The following is a 13,846-nucleotide window of genomic DNA, read 5'->3' as shown; positions in this document are numbered from 1 at the left end:
TACTAAACTGCATTGAATTGGCTCATAAAAAACTGATCTGAACCGTCCAGTAGTTCAGTTCTTTTTAGCAGTTCAATTCTATTGATTTTTCAGTTTTTTTTCATCACCGGCTCACCGCAAGTCTGCAACAGCCCCCCATCGTATAGCTCACCAATCATATCCCTTGTATGTGAGAATTTTTGGCACAGTAACGTGACCAATCATGCTCACGCATTATCTTCACAAACAGGCGAATATATCTAATAACTCTAATTAGGTTATTAAATTATAGTCATTTCATAAGTGAGACCAAAAGCAAAGAAGCTTATGAATTATGTTTGTTGTCATGGAAACTTTTGCCACTTTATTTTTTAGATGCACTACAATAATTCTCAGTTTGAGGTGGGATTCAATTTGATAAATGTTAATTTTTCTTCATAATAGCAGAATTTTTTTATTGTATATTTGCATATAAATTTTTCTTTCTCCAGAGGCTTCAAGTACAACTCCAGTACAATAAATTCCTTCGCCTATTTCTTTTGAAATCTGTTAAAATGAGAAGAAAAAAATTGTTCATAAATTTAAAAAACCGAAATTTTCAAAATGCTCAAACTTATCCTTTGAAGATTGGTCATGTACGATTGTTAATACACATTATCTACCTTTCGAATTATTGTTCATAATTTTCTTCTAAAATCAAAATAGACATTTATATTACATATTTTTTATGGCATCTCGGCTTAGTATTTCATATTTTTTTTTCTTATTTTGTTATGTAGAAAATAAAAAAAAAGAGACTCGTATATAAAAATAACAAATATTCTTTTTTTTTGTCTTCAAATAACATAAAATATTCTAAATAAAGAATGAGATATGACTTGTATAAAGATATTTTTTTTTATCTTTATACTCAATAATATTTAGTCAAATCATTATTAAAATTGAAAATAAAACAATTATTTTCTCAAACACAATTATCTTTATTTGGAGCAGTTCTGAAAAGTTCAAAAAATAGTTAAGCTCAGTTCAATGTGCTTTTAAAACAATTCGATTCAGTTTGTCCAAATTGTCTGACAGCTCAATGTTCAATTTGGAATTAGGTTCAGGTGAATTACGTTTGCAGTTCACCATAATAGATGGGTTCAATTCAATTCAAACAGTCCTACCTATCACAAATAGAAAGCTATTTCTCCCTCAACCTCAAGAAGACGAGGTTATAGCCCCTTTGTATTCCTTATGAAACAATATAAGTCCGTTTCTTTCAAAGAAGGAAAAAAGAAAAAAAAGAGTCTCTGAGTAGAACATAGATGCAATCTCACAAGAAATCATACTGAATGATTGAAAAGATGCAGAAAATATACACAATGCTCTAATTTATATTCAGCATTGAGCACTGACTAGTGGCCACAACAAGTAACTAACCATAACAATCCATTTAGCAGGTAACTAACTCTAATAGAATGTTTACTGTTTACTAAATATCCTTATAAGACACACACTCCACTTCATGTTTTTTTTTTCTCTAGAAAAAAAATGTATATACATTGAAAAACAATAAGCATGTGAAGATTGTTGATTAGTTGATGTGACGAGGAGGGAGTTGACCTTTTCTGAGAAAGGAGAGAGAGTACTCTGCAGCATCAATGAGATCCGCAATATTGTGCAACGAGCGTTCATCGGAGCCCACCCAGAACATTGCACGCGCCTCCGCCTTCTTCGCCAGCCTCGCCGCGAAGCCCAGCCGCAACTCCGGCGAGTTCAGACCCCGCAGTATTTGCCGGTAAAGAGACAGCACGCGGGCCCTGTTGCGGCCCAAATCCTCCGCCGTGGCCCATATCCGGCCCATTTTCCAATTCGACTCTGCAACAACAGCTAATTAACGCATCAACATGTTCGTTCGTGACTTCGTGTCGTAAAATTATTCAATTATTTGATTAAATAAGTGAATTAAAAAGAGAGGTGTGGGAATGGTGAGTCAGAAAGAACGTAGCGATAGAAATTGGATCATATCAAACACATAATGCTTGATTATCACCGTTTCTCTTTGTTTATGGTTTTCATCATTTTCACCTTCACTACCACACCAGAGAGGAACAAATGAAAGAGTATTGTTGTTACCTGAATCGAAGAAGCTGCGATGAGAGTGAGGAATGTGTCAATGACGGCTTTTAAAGCGTTTTCAATTACATGAACAACTCAAACAAACCCTAACTCCCAGGTTGGACCGAAGCTTCCGAGTTTAAGCTCAGTTTTATTTTGGGCTTTAAGCCCATTTCGATCAGTACTTGCTTTCTATTTATTTATTCTTTAACTAAACTTTCTAGCCGTGAAAGCCGAACACTAGATAGTACAGCATAAGGAAAACAATGTGGAATTTATTATTATACTTTTTTACTATTTTTTAAAATTTTTAATTATAAGATCTTTTTTTAAAAAATTATTTTTTATGAGATCATTTTTTAATTTCTAAATATATTAATTATAATTTTTTCTTATATATCTTTACTTAATTATTGTTTCTTCAAATATTAATGAAAAATAATTAAATGAATAAAAAGTTAAAAAAAATAATTTAAATATGATTAAATATATTAATTAATTTTTTAAGAAACATGAACTAATTAAAAGAGTCTTATAATTAAAAACTGAAAAAATATTAATCATTTTAATACAATTGGTATTGTTATTATTATAAAATAATATATTATGTATTATATATCATAATTGTATGTCACACATGCATACTAATAAGATTTAAATTGTAAATAAATTTTATCACCTATTCTTCTTATAACATGGACAAAAACTCCAAAACTAACACTTTACAATAGGCAGTCACGATAAAATCAAACCATAGAAGGATCTTGCACTTTGCAAGAGAGTTATCATAAAACACCAACCCTTGCAAAGAGTGATGAAATTTGGAAGCTAGGTTGTCAGCCACACTATTAGCCTCACACAACACATGTAGGTAATCTTCACATTCCAGGAACGCCATAATGGAACAACGACCCAATTGTCTCGTGAACCCATTTATCCAATGGCCATTAGCATCACGAAGCACCCCACCATAGCTAGCCTTTTCACCACCATTAATAACAGGCATCAACATTATACTTGAAACAACGCCCAACAGGTGGCTGCCAAACAAAACCTCAGAGAAGGGTTGCCTATGCACAGAAATCTGCATGGCTTGATCAACTCCCAAACTAGTAAAAATAAGCTCATTTCTAGCCAATCAAATTCTCCAAATAGTAATACCAAAGATTGTTCTGCAAGCACAAGGCCCCTTGGTAATGCTTGCCCTGACCAAACAAATTAGAGGAGAAAAAGTTACCAAATCAATATGATAAGAAGAACTCAATCTAGCCCAAACTTCCTTAACCATCGAACAATCCCGCAAGATATGAATAGGAGTTTCCGTCATATATAACTCCACATAAGGGGCATGAATTGTGATATGATAAACCACACTCTTGCCTTTTGACATTCGTTTTAAGCCCATCTTGCAACACCACCCAAACAAAGCAACCTTACCCAATGAGGTTCCTTCCAATCTCACACAAAGCTATGATTAAAACCATTTCTCTGACCAGAATTGTTAAGGGCATCATAAATCGACTTAACCGAGAAACGATCATCAGGGGTTAACCCCCAGATAGGCCTATCAGCACCACCCAACTGTTGGGAAAACTCAGACTTTCCCGCTTCGTGAAGTTAAGATAGGCACTTAGTAATTAAAGGTAGTAATTGGAGCACACGATTATAATTCTCCAATATGGAGATTCTTCCATTATACAAAGTGATAGTAGGGTTACAAGGATGTGTTTACAAAATTGACTCACTCTATGGTGGTTCACTTAAGCTTGAGGATAGAGACTTTCCAAGCTATTTATCTTCTCTCTCGGAGAGGCTTACTCAAGCTTGAGGGTAGAGACTTCCCAAGCTATTTATCTTCTCTCTCAGAGAGGCTCTCTCATTGGATTGTTAGGAATGAAGGCTCCTACCCTTATTTATAATACTCCACCTTCACAATGAATGGTGGAGATTACTTGTATCCTAGGGTGGAGATTAATTCTCTAGAATGCTCCACACATTCTAGGAGTCTCTACACTCTTCTGCTCCTTTCCATACTCTTCCATAAGGTTCTAGAAGGTTTCACACATCTCCAGAATATTCCAGAGGTTTCCACATTCTTCCACAAGCTTCTAGAGAGTTCTACACTACTCTAGAGTTCTCCAGGACGTTTTAGAAAATTCTACACTTTTCCAGAAAGCTTCAGAATTTTCTAGAACCCTTCCTTAATTGGAGAGGTTCTAGAAAATTCTAGAGCTTTCTGGAAAAGTGTAGAATTTTCTAAAACGTCCTGGAGAACTCTAGAGTAGTGTAGAACTCTCTAGAAGCTTGTGGAAGAATGTGAAAACCTCTAGAATATTCTAGAGATGTGTGGAACCTTTTGGAACCTTATGGAAAGATATGGAAAAGCGTAGAAGAGTGTAGAGACTCCTAGAATGTGTGGAGCATTCTAGAGAATTAATCTCCACCCTAGGATACAAGTAATCTCCACTATTCATTGTGGAGGTGGAGTAGTATAAATAAGGGTAGGAGCCTTCATTCCTATCCATCCAAGACAAAGAGTGAATCCACTTCTTAGAGTGAGAAAGAGCCTCTTTGAGAGAGAAGATAAATAGCTTGGGAAGTCTCTATCCTCAAGCTTGAGTGAGCCACCATAGAGTAAGTCAATTTTGTAAACACATCCTTGTAACCCTACTATCACATTGTATAATGGAAGAATCTCCATATTGGAGAATTATAATCGTGTGCTCCCATTACTACCTTTAATTACATTATCCTCTATCTTGAACTGCACGAGCTAATGACAGCTCCAGATGAACTTGACTCTTGATACCACTGTTGGGAAAAACTCGATGGGAGGAAATACTCGTGGATGATGACTTTCGCTCGAAGGGGGAGGCTTCCATGTGGAAGAGACTCACACTTGAGGGGGAGATGTGTTAGAGTACAAGTGTGGGATGAAGTCCCACATCGGGTAAAAGAATCTCCCCGGTATTTCCTCCCATCGAGTTTTTCCCAACAGTGGTATCAAGAGTCAAGTTCATCTGGAGCTGTCATTAGCTCGTGCAGTTCAAGATAGAGGATAATGTCGCTCATGATGGAGACATGTTCAAGGATATGTTTACAAAATTGAAGAATGGAGAAGAGCCATGCAAGAAGAGATGCAATCCTTGCATGAGAATAACACCTATGAATTGGTGGAGTGGAGAATAGCCATGCAAGAAGAGATGAAATCCTTGCATGAGAATAACACTTATGAATTGGTGGTGGAGAAGAGCCATGCAAGAAGATATGAAATCCTTGCATGAGAATAACACCGGAGTGGAGAATAGCCATGCAAGAAGAGATGAAATCCTTGCATGAGAGTAACACCTATGAATTGGAAGAGTGGAGAAGAGCCATGCAAGAAGAGAAGCAATCCTTGCATGATGACCAAAGCACATTGACATAAGGTATCCAAGGTGCCGGTTTGCTACTACCCCCCAATTAAGTCGGGAGGGGGAGATTTGTTGGGATCCCTCCTTAATTGGAGAGGTTCTAGAAAATTCTAGAGCTTTCTAGAAAAGTGTAGAATTTTCTAGAACGTCCTGGAGAACTCTAGAGTAGTGTAGAACTCTCTAGAAGCTTGTGGAAGAATGTGAAAACCTCTAGAATATTCTAGAGATGTGTGGAACCTTTTGGAACCTTATGGAAAGATATGGAAAAGAGTAGAAGAGTGTAGAGACTCCTAGAATGTGTGGAGCATTCTAGAGAATTAATCTCCACCCTAGGATACAAGTAATCTCCACTATTCATTGTGGAGGTGGAGTAGTATAAATAAGGGTAGGAGCCTTCATTCCTATCCATCCAAGACAAAGAGTGAATCCACTTCTTAGAGTGAGAAAGAGCCTCTTTGAGAGAGAAGATAAATAGCTTGGGAAGTCTCTATCCTCAAGCTTGAGTGAGCCACCATAGAGTGAGTCAATTTTGTAAACACATCCTTGTAACCCTACTATCACTTTGTATAGTGGAAGAATCTCCATATTGGAGAATTATAATCGTGTGTTCCCATTACTACCTTTAATTACTAAGTGCCTATCTTAACTTCACGAAGCGGGAAAGTCCGAGTTTTCCCAACACCAACAAGTTAGGCACATGATAGGCAAGAATTTCAAGTAAAGCAGAGAGAGGAAGGAAACTTGAAACACACTATCAATATCCCAAGCTCCACATTGATTAATTAACATGACACCTTTTATCAAGTAACACTCTCGTTGGAAATGTTTTTTTAAAGACAAAATGTTATCATATCATATATAAAAGTAAAGGGGAATACAAAGTTGTTCTATACAAGATGTACACCGAGCAATATAAATATATTGTGTTCTAAACCAAAAAATCCCTTATCTTATCAACAAAACCAACATCACGTATATTACTCCAATGCATCCAAAATACATTCCTTAGGTTAATGCACCACAAAGAGAAGAATAAACCAAAATGCTTTCCAGATCTGTGAAGGAACCATTGCCATGACATCACCAACAATGCCAACACTTTGTTTCTGAAAATGATGGAGTTCCTAGAAATCCAGATACACCAAGACCTAGCATGCAAAAAAAAAATGACTCAATTTCTCCGCTTTCCTTTGCAACAGGCATCTTCCCATCTGTAAATATAGTTGTTCAATATCCCGTGAAATAACAAGAGATACCCAGCCACCTGAAAACCAACTGTTAGATATCAATAATTGATGTGATCTGAACTCAAGAGCAATCAAACATCAAGCTGGTGTGGGGGTGTGATCCTTGATACGGTGGAATGATGTGAGAATTAAAGATGAATTTCCATCAGAATTGTCTTTGAAAATCACTATTATAAAAAGTTTTTTTCCCTACAAAATTTTTTAGGACGATTTTCAACTGTTTAAGAGATCACTCCCGTGTAAAATCAACACTTTTTTATGATGGTTTTGTCAAAAAATCATCTTAAAAATTAATTTTTTAAAGATAAATGTTTCTAAGACAATTTTCAAAAAAGAATCATCTCACAATTCTCTAAAAAATCATTTTAAAATATTTATTTTTAAAATGAGGATTTTAAGACGGTTATGTAAAAAATTGTTTTAGAATCATTTTTTTTTTAAATTATAGATTCTAAGATGATTTTATTAAAAATTGTCTTAGAAAGTAAATTTTTTAAGATGATTTTTTGAAAACCGTCTTAAAATATCATAAATTTTTTTTAAAAAAATTACAGGATTTTAAAATAATTTTTTGAGAAATCACCTTAAAAAGTCTACTTTTATAACGATTTTTTAAAGAATCATTTTAAAAAGTGAGATTTATTATTTAGAAATTAATTATTTTAAAATACAGTATTTCTATTTGAAAACTAAATCATCATTTATAATATATTAAAAGTAAAATATAAAATTAAAATTATTTTATCTTTATTTAAATATAATTAAAAAGTTATAAACATAAAAAAATTAAATAAAAAATTTATTTAAATATGATTAAAAAGTTATAAACCTCTTGTATTATTTATACGCTACATGTCTTTGTACAAATTATTTCAGCACACTAACCTAATTCACCCGCATTTTATCAGAAAATTTTGTATTCCAATTAGCATAGTATCTTATCACTTAACAACTTGAAAATTGGATACATTAAATTCCCTGTTTAACGGAGATTAGATTAGCATAATATTCACACATTTAAGTTCTTTAACCTTTTAAGACTATTGATTCTTGATACTTACAATGAACATTTTAGATTTTTCTATTCCCAAATAATTTAAAAAAAAAAAACGAAAAAGACTCATTTATCTAAATCCAAAATTTCTTCACGCACCCCTTCCCCCAATTCCATATAATCATACCTTCAAACCATGTCTTCGGGTGGTCAACCGCTGCAGCAAGATCACTGTTTGAAGCCAGTACAACTTTATCATTTTCTTCATCTTCACACTACAAAAAAAAAGACCAGCTTGCATTAGGAAAACGAGAAAAAACTAATTGAAGAATATAAATATAACATCTTAAACTTACCAAAATTTGGGGAAGGTTCATGGGGTCAATATAAATATAACACGTCACTTAATACTTGGTATAACCCCTTCAGCATATTGGTTATAAAATGAGGTGTTTTACTTTTTTTTTTAGTTTTAAATAATAGTGGTAGTTGTAGTTTTTTTCTTCAAATTATTTATTCATAGTCCAGTTCATGCCAGCAGAGATATCATTGCAACATTTAAACTAAATATATATAATATATAATGTAGTCACACTTAGATAAAGGGATGCATTGAAAATCTCACATGGCAAGTAGTTATGAAAAAAATGAAACATGTTGAAGTCTCATATCAAATAAAGATAGTGTCAAGATAAATTATATAAAGTAGGAAATTATCCTCACGTTACAAGTCAATTTTATAGGATTGAATTAAAATTCAAACCCACTTTTTGACACGTAATGAAGCAAAGGGTTGGTAAAATTCTAAACAAATGAAATAATGATATAGTTAATTTTCACACAACAAGGAACATGAATTGGAAGACCTTGAAAATCAAGATTCTTTGTTCTTTGATATATTACGGGGCAGTCTCTTCAACTTGTGTTAAGACATGAAACTTTACATGTTCAATTCAAGAAAATTAGCTATCAAAATGACTCACCACACACAAAACATAATGGATGAAGAATTCAATTATTACTAGCGAGTTGCGACATGTGTGCAACCAAGTTCAAAAGCACCTAATATTTGTGTAAATGGAAAGAAAGTTAGATAAGCATTGCATTGCATAGAGTTGGATATAGATGACTGCTAAAACTAGCCATCAAAAACCAAACAATAGAAAAAGGCATTGAGAGGCACTACTACAATAATTGCATTTTACGACAGGGTTACTACGCCGGTTAAATAAAAATGTCGTTGAAGGTAACACAGTGGCAATGTTGTAATTTTAAGAAATGCATACGACGCCGGTTATTGAAAGACCGCCCTAGGAGGTGAGTTTCATAATTACTAGGACGGGTAGGAAAAGATCGTTGTAGTTGTATTAGTGTACAACGACGGCTTTTTTTCTTTTGACCGTCTTTGAATCATTTACTTATTTTTAATAATTAATAATAACGTTAACCTAGCTTTGTCCTTGAGAGCTCTCAGTCGTGCCTTGCTTCTTCTCAATCAGCTTCCGCTCATCGCTAAAAGAAAAAGGAGGGAGGTAACTCAGTCCCTCTCCTTCTCCCTCTCCGCCCGTAACGGAATCAGCCCATGAGCTCCTCTTTCATCATCTCGAATGAGTCCTTTTCGTGGTTATCGACTCGGGTAAGAATCTAGGGTTCTTATTCTCCTGTTTTGCTCACTCCTTGCAAATCTCGTGTTACGCATGCGTTTCTTCTTCGCTTTGTTTATTTAATTGGAGCTTAGCACTGATCTATCGAAAACTCAAGTCCTCTGAGGTTTTTCCTAGAATCTAGCTAGGGTTTAGTTTTTGCTGCTTAATTTGATGCTCTTTGTTGTATCTGTGCCGTTTGATCGGTCTTCCCTGGCTCTTGTTAAATGCTTGTTTTTCTATTCGTTAATTGGTTTGATTTGCATGGGAAATTTCATCACTTACATTTGTTTATTGGACATTTTCTACCACCAGTTATTTAACAATTATGCATAGCCTTAGATCTTATTATGCACAGTTCAGTCCACGAGTTGCAGGATCAGCCACCGGTTATACAGAACAGCCGGTGGGCTAGCCTTCCTCTGGAGCTTCTTGGTGATGTTATTAATAGATTGGAAGCAAGCGAGAGTACATGGCCTGGTCATAAGCATGTGGTTGCATGTGTTGCCGTGTGCAAGTCCTGGAGAGAAATGTGCAAAGAAATTGTCAGCAGTCCTGAATTCTGTAGGAAGATTACTTTCCCTGTTTCCTTGAAGCAGGTAAGATTTTCTTGTTCTTCTATTCTATGCCTAAAATATGTCTAAAATAAGTAAAATATGAAATTTGTACCATGACTGAAGTTTAAATTTTTATGCTTGGTTGATTCTTGTTTACAGCCTGGGCATAGGGATGGACCCATTCAATGTTTCATCAAGAGAGACAAATCTAAGCTGACATACCACCTCTTCCTTTGCCTTAGTCCTGGTAAGTTTTCTGTTGTTCACACCTAACTTATATGGATTTATATAATCATCTTGTTTTGTGATTTCTTTGATTTTTTATCGTATAATTTATGTATTTATGGCATTTGATATATGTGTTGAATTTTTTTCCTTGTGAATCTAGGTTGAATGTAGAATTTATTTATGTTTACTTGATTTTCGATTTTGCTAAATTGAATATGATATTCATTTCTATGTTTGGATTGGTGAAAAGTGATGGAATCAAGTGGATGCTTTCTTGTATTGATAGCTCATGACGCTTGAATGCAAATCTACTCAATAAATTGCAACCTTTGGTGCCATTAACTACATCTTACTAACTGCTTCCAAGTGATAGTGGCAATTGTTTGCCGTAACTAAATTTTCATGGAAACTAAGTTCTTGTTTGTGCAATTTAGATATATGGCAAGTGCCACATATGATGGTCAAATTCTTTTCTGTGGCCCACTTATGAGTTTCTTGTGGTTATTTATTGAAGTTTATGATAATAGCTAATGGTTTACCAAGTTACTCTAGTATTGGGTGTGCTGATGTCACATCATGCTTAATTGCTTAATTGCTTATTGTTATTGTTATTGTCTTTTGGACCTGTTTTGGACTCATAAGTCAGTTCTACTCCTACAGTCTTGCTTGTTGAAAATGGAAAGTTTCTTCTCTCTGCAAAACGGACAAGAAGAACAACTTGCACAGAGTATATTATATCAATGAATACAAATAACATATCAAGATCTAGTAGTACTTACATTGGAAAACTGAGGTAAGACTTAATTTTTGGTACTCGTTTGGGACCTACTTGACATTCATTTTGCACTAACAATCATTGAATTGTTTAAGATCTAAGACTATTATTTTGGTGTGTGTGTGTGTGAGAGAGAGCGAATGATGATAAAGGTATAGGGAGGGAAAAAGGTTCTGATTCACTTAGTCTTTGGTGAATACTTTCAATGCTTTTTTTAATGGTCAATACTACTATTATTTTCAGGATAAATGGCTTCCTCTCCACACTCTTGCTGCATGTGGAGAATTTTACCTTTTAGATTCTCTGTTGAAGCACAATGTTGATATCAATGTTCTGAAAAATGAAGATTCAGGGCCATTGAAGGAATCCACATCCTTGATTGAGCACCGTAAGTGGGATGGATTATATTGTCTTCCTTCGGAGAAGAGTGAGATAGTTTCAGATGAGTATCTTCCTACAAATGATCCAAAGTCTAACAATAATATAAATGATGAAGCTGCAGAACTAGTCAAGCTGACAGAGCAATCACTTCTTCTCAAGAAAAGGACAAACCAAACAAAGCCCAGGCCTATAGTAGTGAGATTGGATGATGGAGATGTGGCACCAATTTCAGTCAAAAGACCAGAGCCAATGGATGATATTGTGTAAGTGTATAATGTCTGTATGCATGTATTATGCCCCCAATTAATAAAGTCCATAGTAGAAGGTCTGAAAGGTCCCACCAGTTCACAGTTTGGCATAGTTTTATAGATAATGCTTTGGGAAATCTCCCATTTTGTCCCACCCAAATTTGTAAAGTTACACTCTTTCTAGTTTCTTTTACATTATTACAAGCAAGATTATGAAGATTGAATAACAAGAGTTATTGATGTTTTTCAGATTGAATTACAAGCAAGTGGGAATGAGAACATTATTGAAAGTATTCTCCTTAGTTGGCTCATGTTGGAGTATTCTGCCTTCTTCCTCTGTATCTTCTAATGGCTATGTGGTGTTATCATTATTGAAAGGTAGTAATTCAAATTTCAACGAATTCTATGTTTATCAAAAATAAAAAATTATCAGCAATATAATGATCAGGTAAGGATTAGTTCTAAATTATTTTACTATATGGCTGCTTTGATGGGGATGTCCGCCAGCAATGCATATAATCAAAATTCAAATCAATGAAAGAAACTAAAAGATTATTGCATGATTTCTATATTGTTATAGTATCTGTCTAAATATTTCAAATAATTTATATCCAGCTACATTTTCTTTTTTAGATGACTACGTACCAATCTGCATTTAAAACTTGTCTTAAAATAAGCTGTTGGATATAAAACTTTGGCAAACTTACATGGTTGTGAATTTTAGGTAAAAAAATCAAGTGAAAAGCAAGAAAGACAATGTAAGTATATTCTCATTCTTGAAACTACATGCCTTTTAGTTCTTGAATCTTCTTTTAGTGTTTTGTTATTATTTTAATTTTCATGCTTAATATAATGCTACCAAACCAGGAACTCGGGAAAGCACTTTTCATACATGTAAAAGTGTTAATTTGTATATGAATATGTAAAAGTGTTAATTCTAGAAACTAATTTGTCAATTTAATCAATAAAATTATAAAAAAATTACTTTAGTATTTGAAATTATAACAATAAAGACTAAAATGATTAGCATTTGGTAATTTCAAAAATTGAAAAGCTATTTTTATATAATTTCAGAAACTAGATTAACTAGTACATACAATTATGGAAACTAATTTTGATGTATTGTTACTTTTATATTTTTTTATCAACAATGTTATTTCCTTTTGCTTGTGTGAAGTGCCAAAGTTCATATTAAGAGAGAAAGAGAGAGATAGAAGGGAAAAAAGCATCAAAGATCATGAAACCCAACTTTTCCTTTTTATCTAAGCTTTTGATACTGCAATATCTATCAGTTTTATGCATTTCTCAGGAATTTGATTTCTTCTACTTTGTTCAGCAGGTAAGTCATGATGAGTTTTGCATATTATAACGTTGAATAGTTTAGTGTTTCATTTTCTTTCTTTTTTACTTCTACTGGATTCATTTATGTATGTCTTTGTGTATTCACATTTTATTCTGATTAATTCTTCACGTATCATGCAGTGGCCAGGAGCATACTGTGACACAAAGCAGAGCTGCTGCTATCCTAAGACTGGGAAACCTGCTGCTATCCTAAGACTGGGAAACCTGCTATCTATCATATTTTGGTGCTAGAGGTAAATTGCCTTGCCTCCACGCTCAAAGTCTTAAATCTCACTTAATTTTACCTAATACATGACTTTGGGTTTGATTTGAATAAATCTTTTTTTCCTTCTCTAATTTCTTTTTAAACAACTACTAGGAAAAAAGAAAAAAAGCACACAGTTTTTGCGTAGTTTGTTCTAGAACATTTAATCATCATAATTTTTAATTTAAAAAATAATGGAGTAGGCTGTCTATAATTTCGTCTTATATAGCTCAACAAAAAGATCTGCAACCAATCAACATAAAATATAAATAGGCACCGATGTATGAATATGTCTAGAAAATAAAGCTTTCTACATCGGTCGTAAAAGGACCGATGTAGAACATGTGATAAACAAAGTCGTTTCTATGCAGGTGGCGATGTAGAAATCATAACTTTCTACATCGGTCATAAAAGGACCGTCGTAGAACACGTCATAAAAGAAGTCGTGTCTACAACACCACCGATGTAGAAAATCACATGTTTCTAAGATGGTCCTTTTACGACCGTCGTAGAAATCCACCCTCTACAACGACACTCGTTTCAAAGACGGGCGTCCACCGTCTTTGAAATACGTTTTCCACCGATGTAAAATGGGATTTTTCTAGTAGTGAGGAAAGGCAAAAGGTTCAAGTGAAATACCTAAAAAAAATGTAATGGAATTTACTATACATTAAT

The 13,846-nt window shown here is 34.1% G+C and overlaps 1 protein-coding gene, 1 long non-coding RNA gene and 1 other non-coding gene across 3 annotated transcripts; 1 reads left to right on the top strand and 2 right to left on the bottom strand.

The window, feature by feature from the left end:
- Nucleotides 1-1,279: 1,279 nt before the first annotated feature.
- LOC114378432 lies at nt 1,280-2,230 on the bottom strand. The gene is made up of 2 exons (XM_028337023.1): nt 2,098-2,230; nt 1,280-1,839 (listed from the first exon to the last, which is right to left on the bottom strand). Exon 2 carries the CDS (start codon nt 1,823-1,825, stop codon nt 1,556-1,558), a length of 270 nt encoding a protein of 89 aa, XP_028192824.1. The 5' UTR covers nt 1,826-1,839; nt 2,098-2,230; the 3' UTR covers nt 1,280-1,555.
- Nucleotides 1,948-2,051, bottom strand: LOC114380615. The gene has a single exon (XR_003659791.1). It is a non-coding gene; the product is annotated as a small nucleolar RNA R32/R81/Z41 (small nucleolar RNA).
- A 7,864-nt stretch (nt 2,231-10,094) lies between the features above and the next one.
- LOC114379547 lies at nt 10,095-12,248 on the top strand. The gene is made up of 5 exons (XR_003659521.1): nt 10,095-10,180; nt 10,822-10,954; nt 11,180-11,324; nt 11,439-11,580; nt 11,816-12,248. It is a non-coding gene; the product is annotated as an uncharacterized LOC114379547 (long non-coding RNA).
- Nucleotides 12,249-13,846: the final 1,598 nt, after the last annotated feature.

This window comes from Glycine soja, chromosome 12 (genome assembly GCF_004193775.1).
Source record: "Glycine soja cultivar W05 chromosome 12, ASM419377v2, whole genome shotgun sequence".
In the NCBI taxonomy this organism is placed as follows: domain Eukaryota; kingdom Viridiplantae; phylum Streptophyta; class Magnoliopsida; order Fabales; family Fabaceae; genus Glycine; species Glycine soja.
This window is presented reverse-complemented; position numbering and strand designations above follow the sequence as displayed.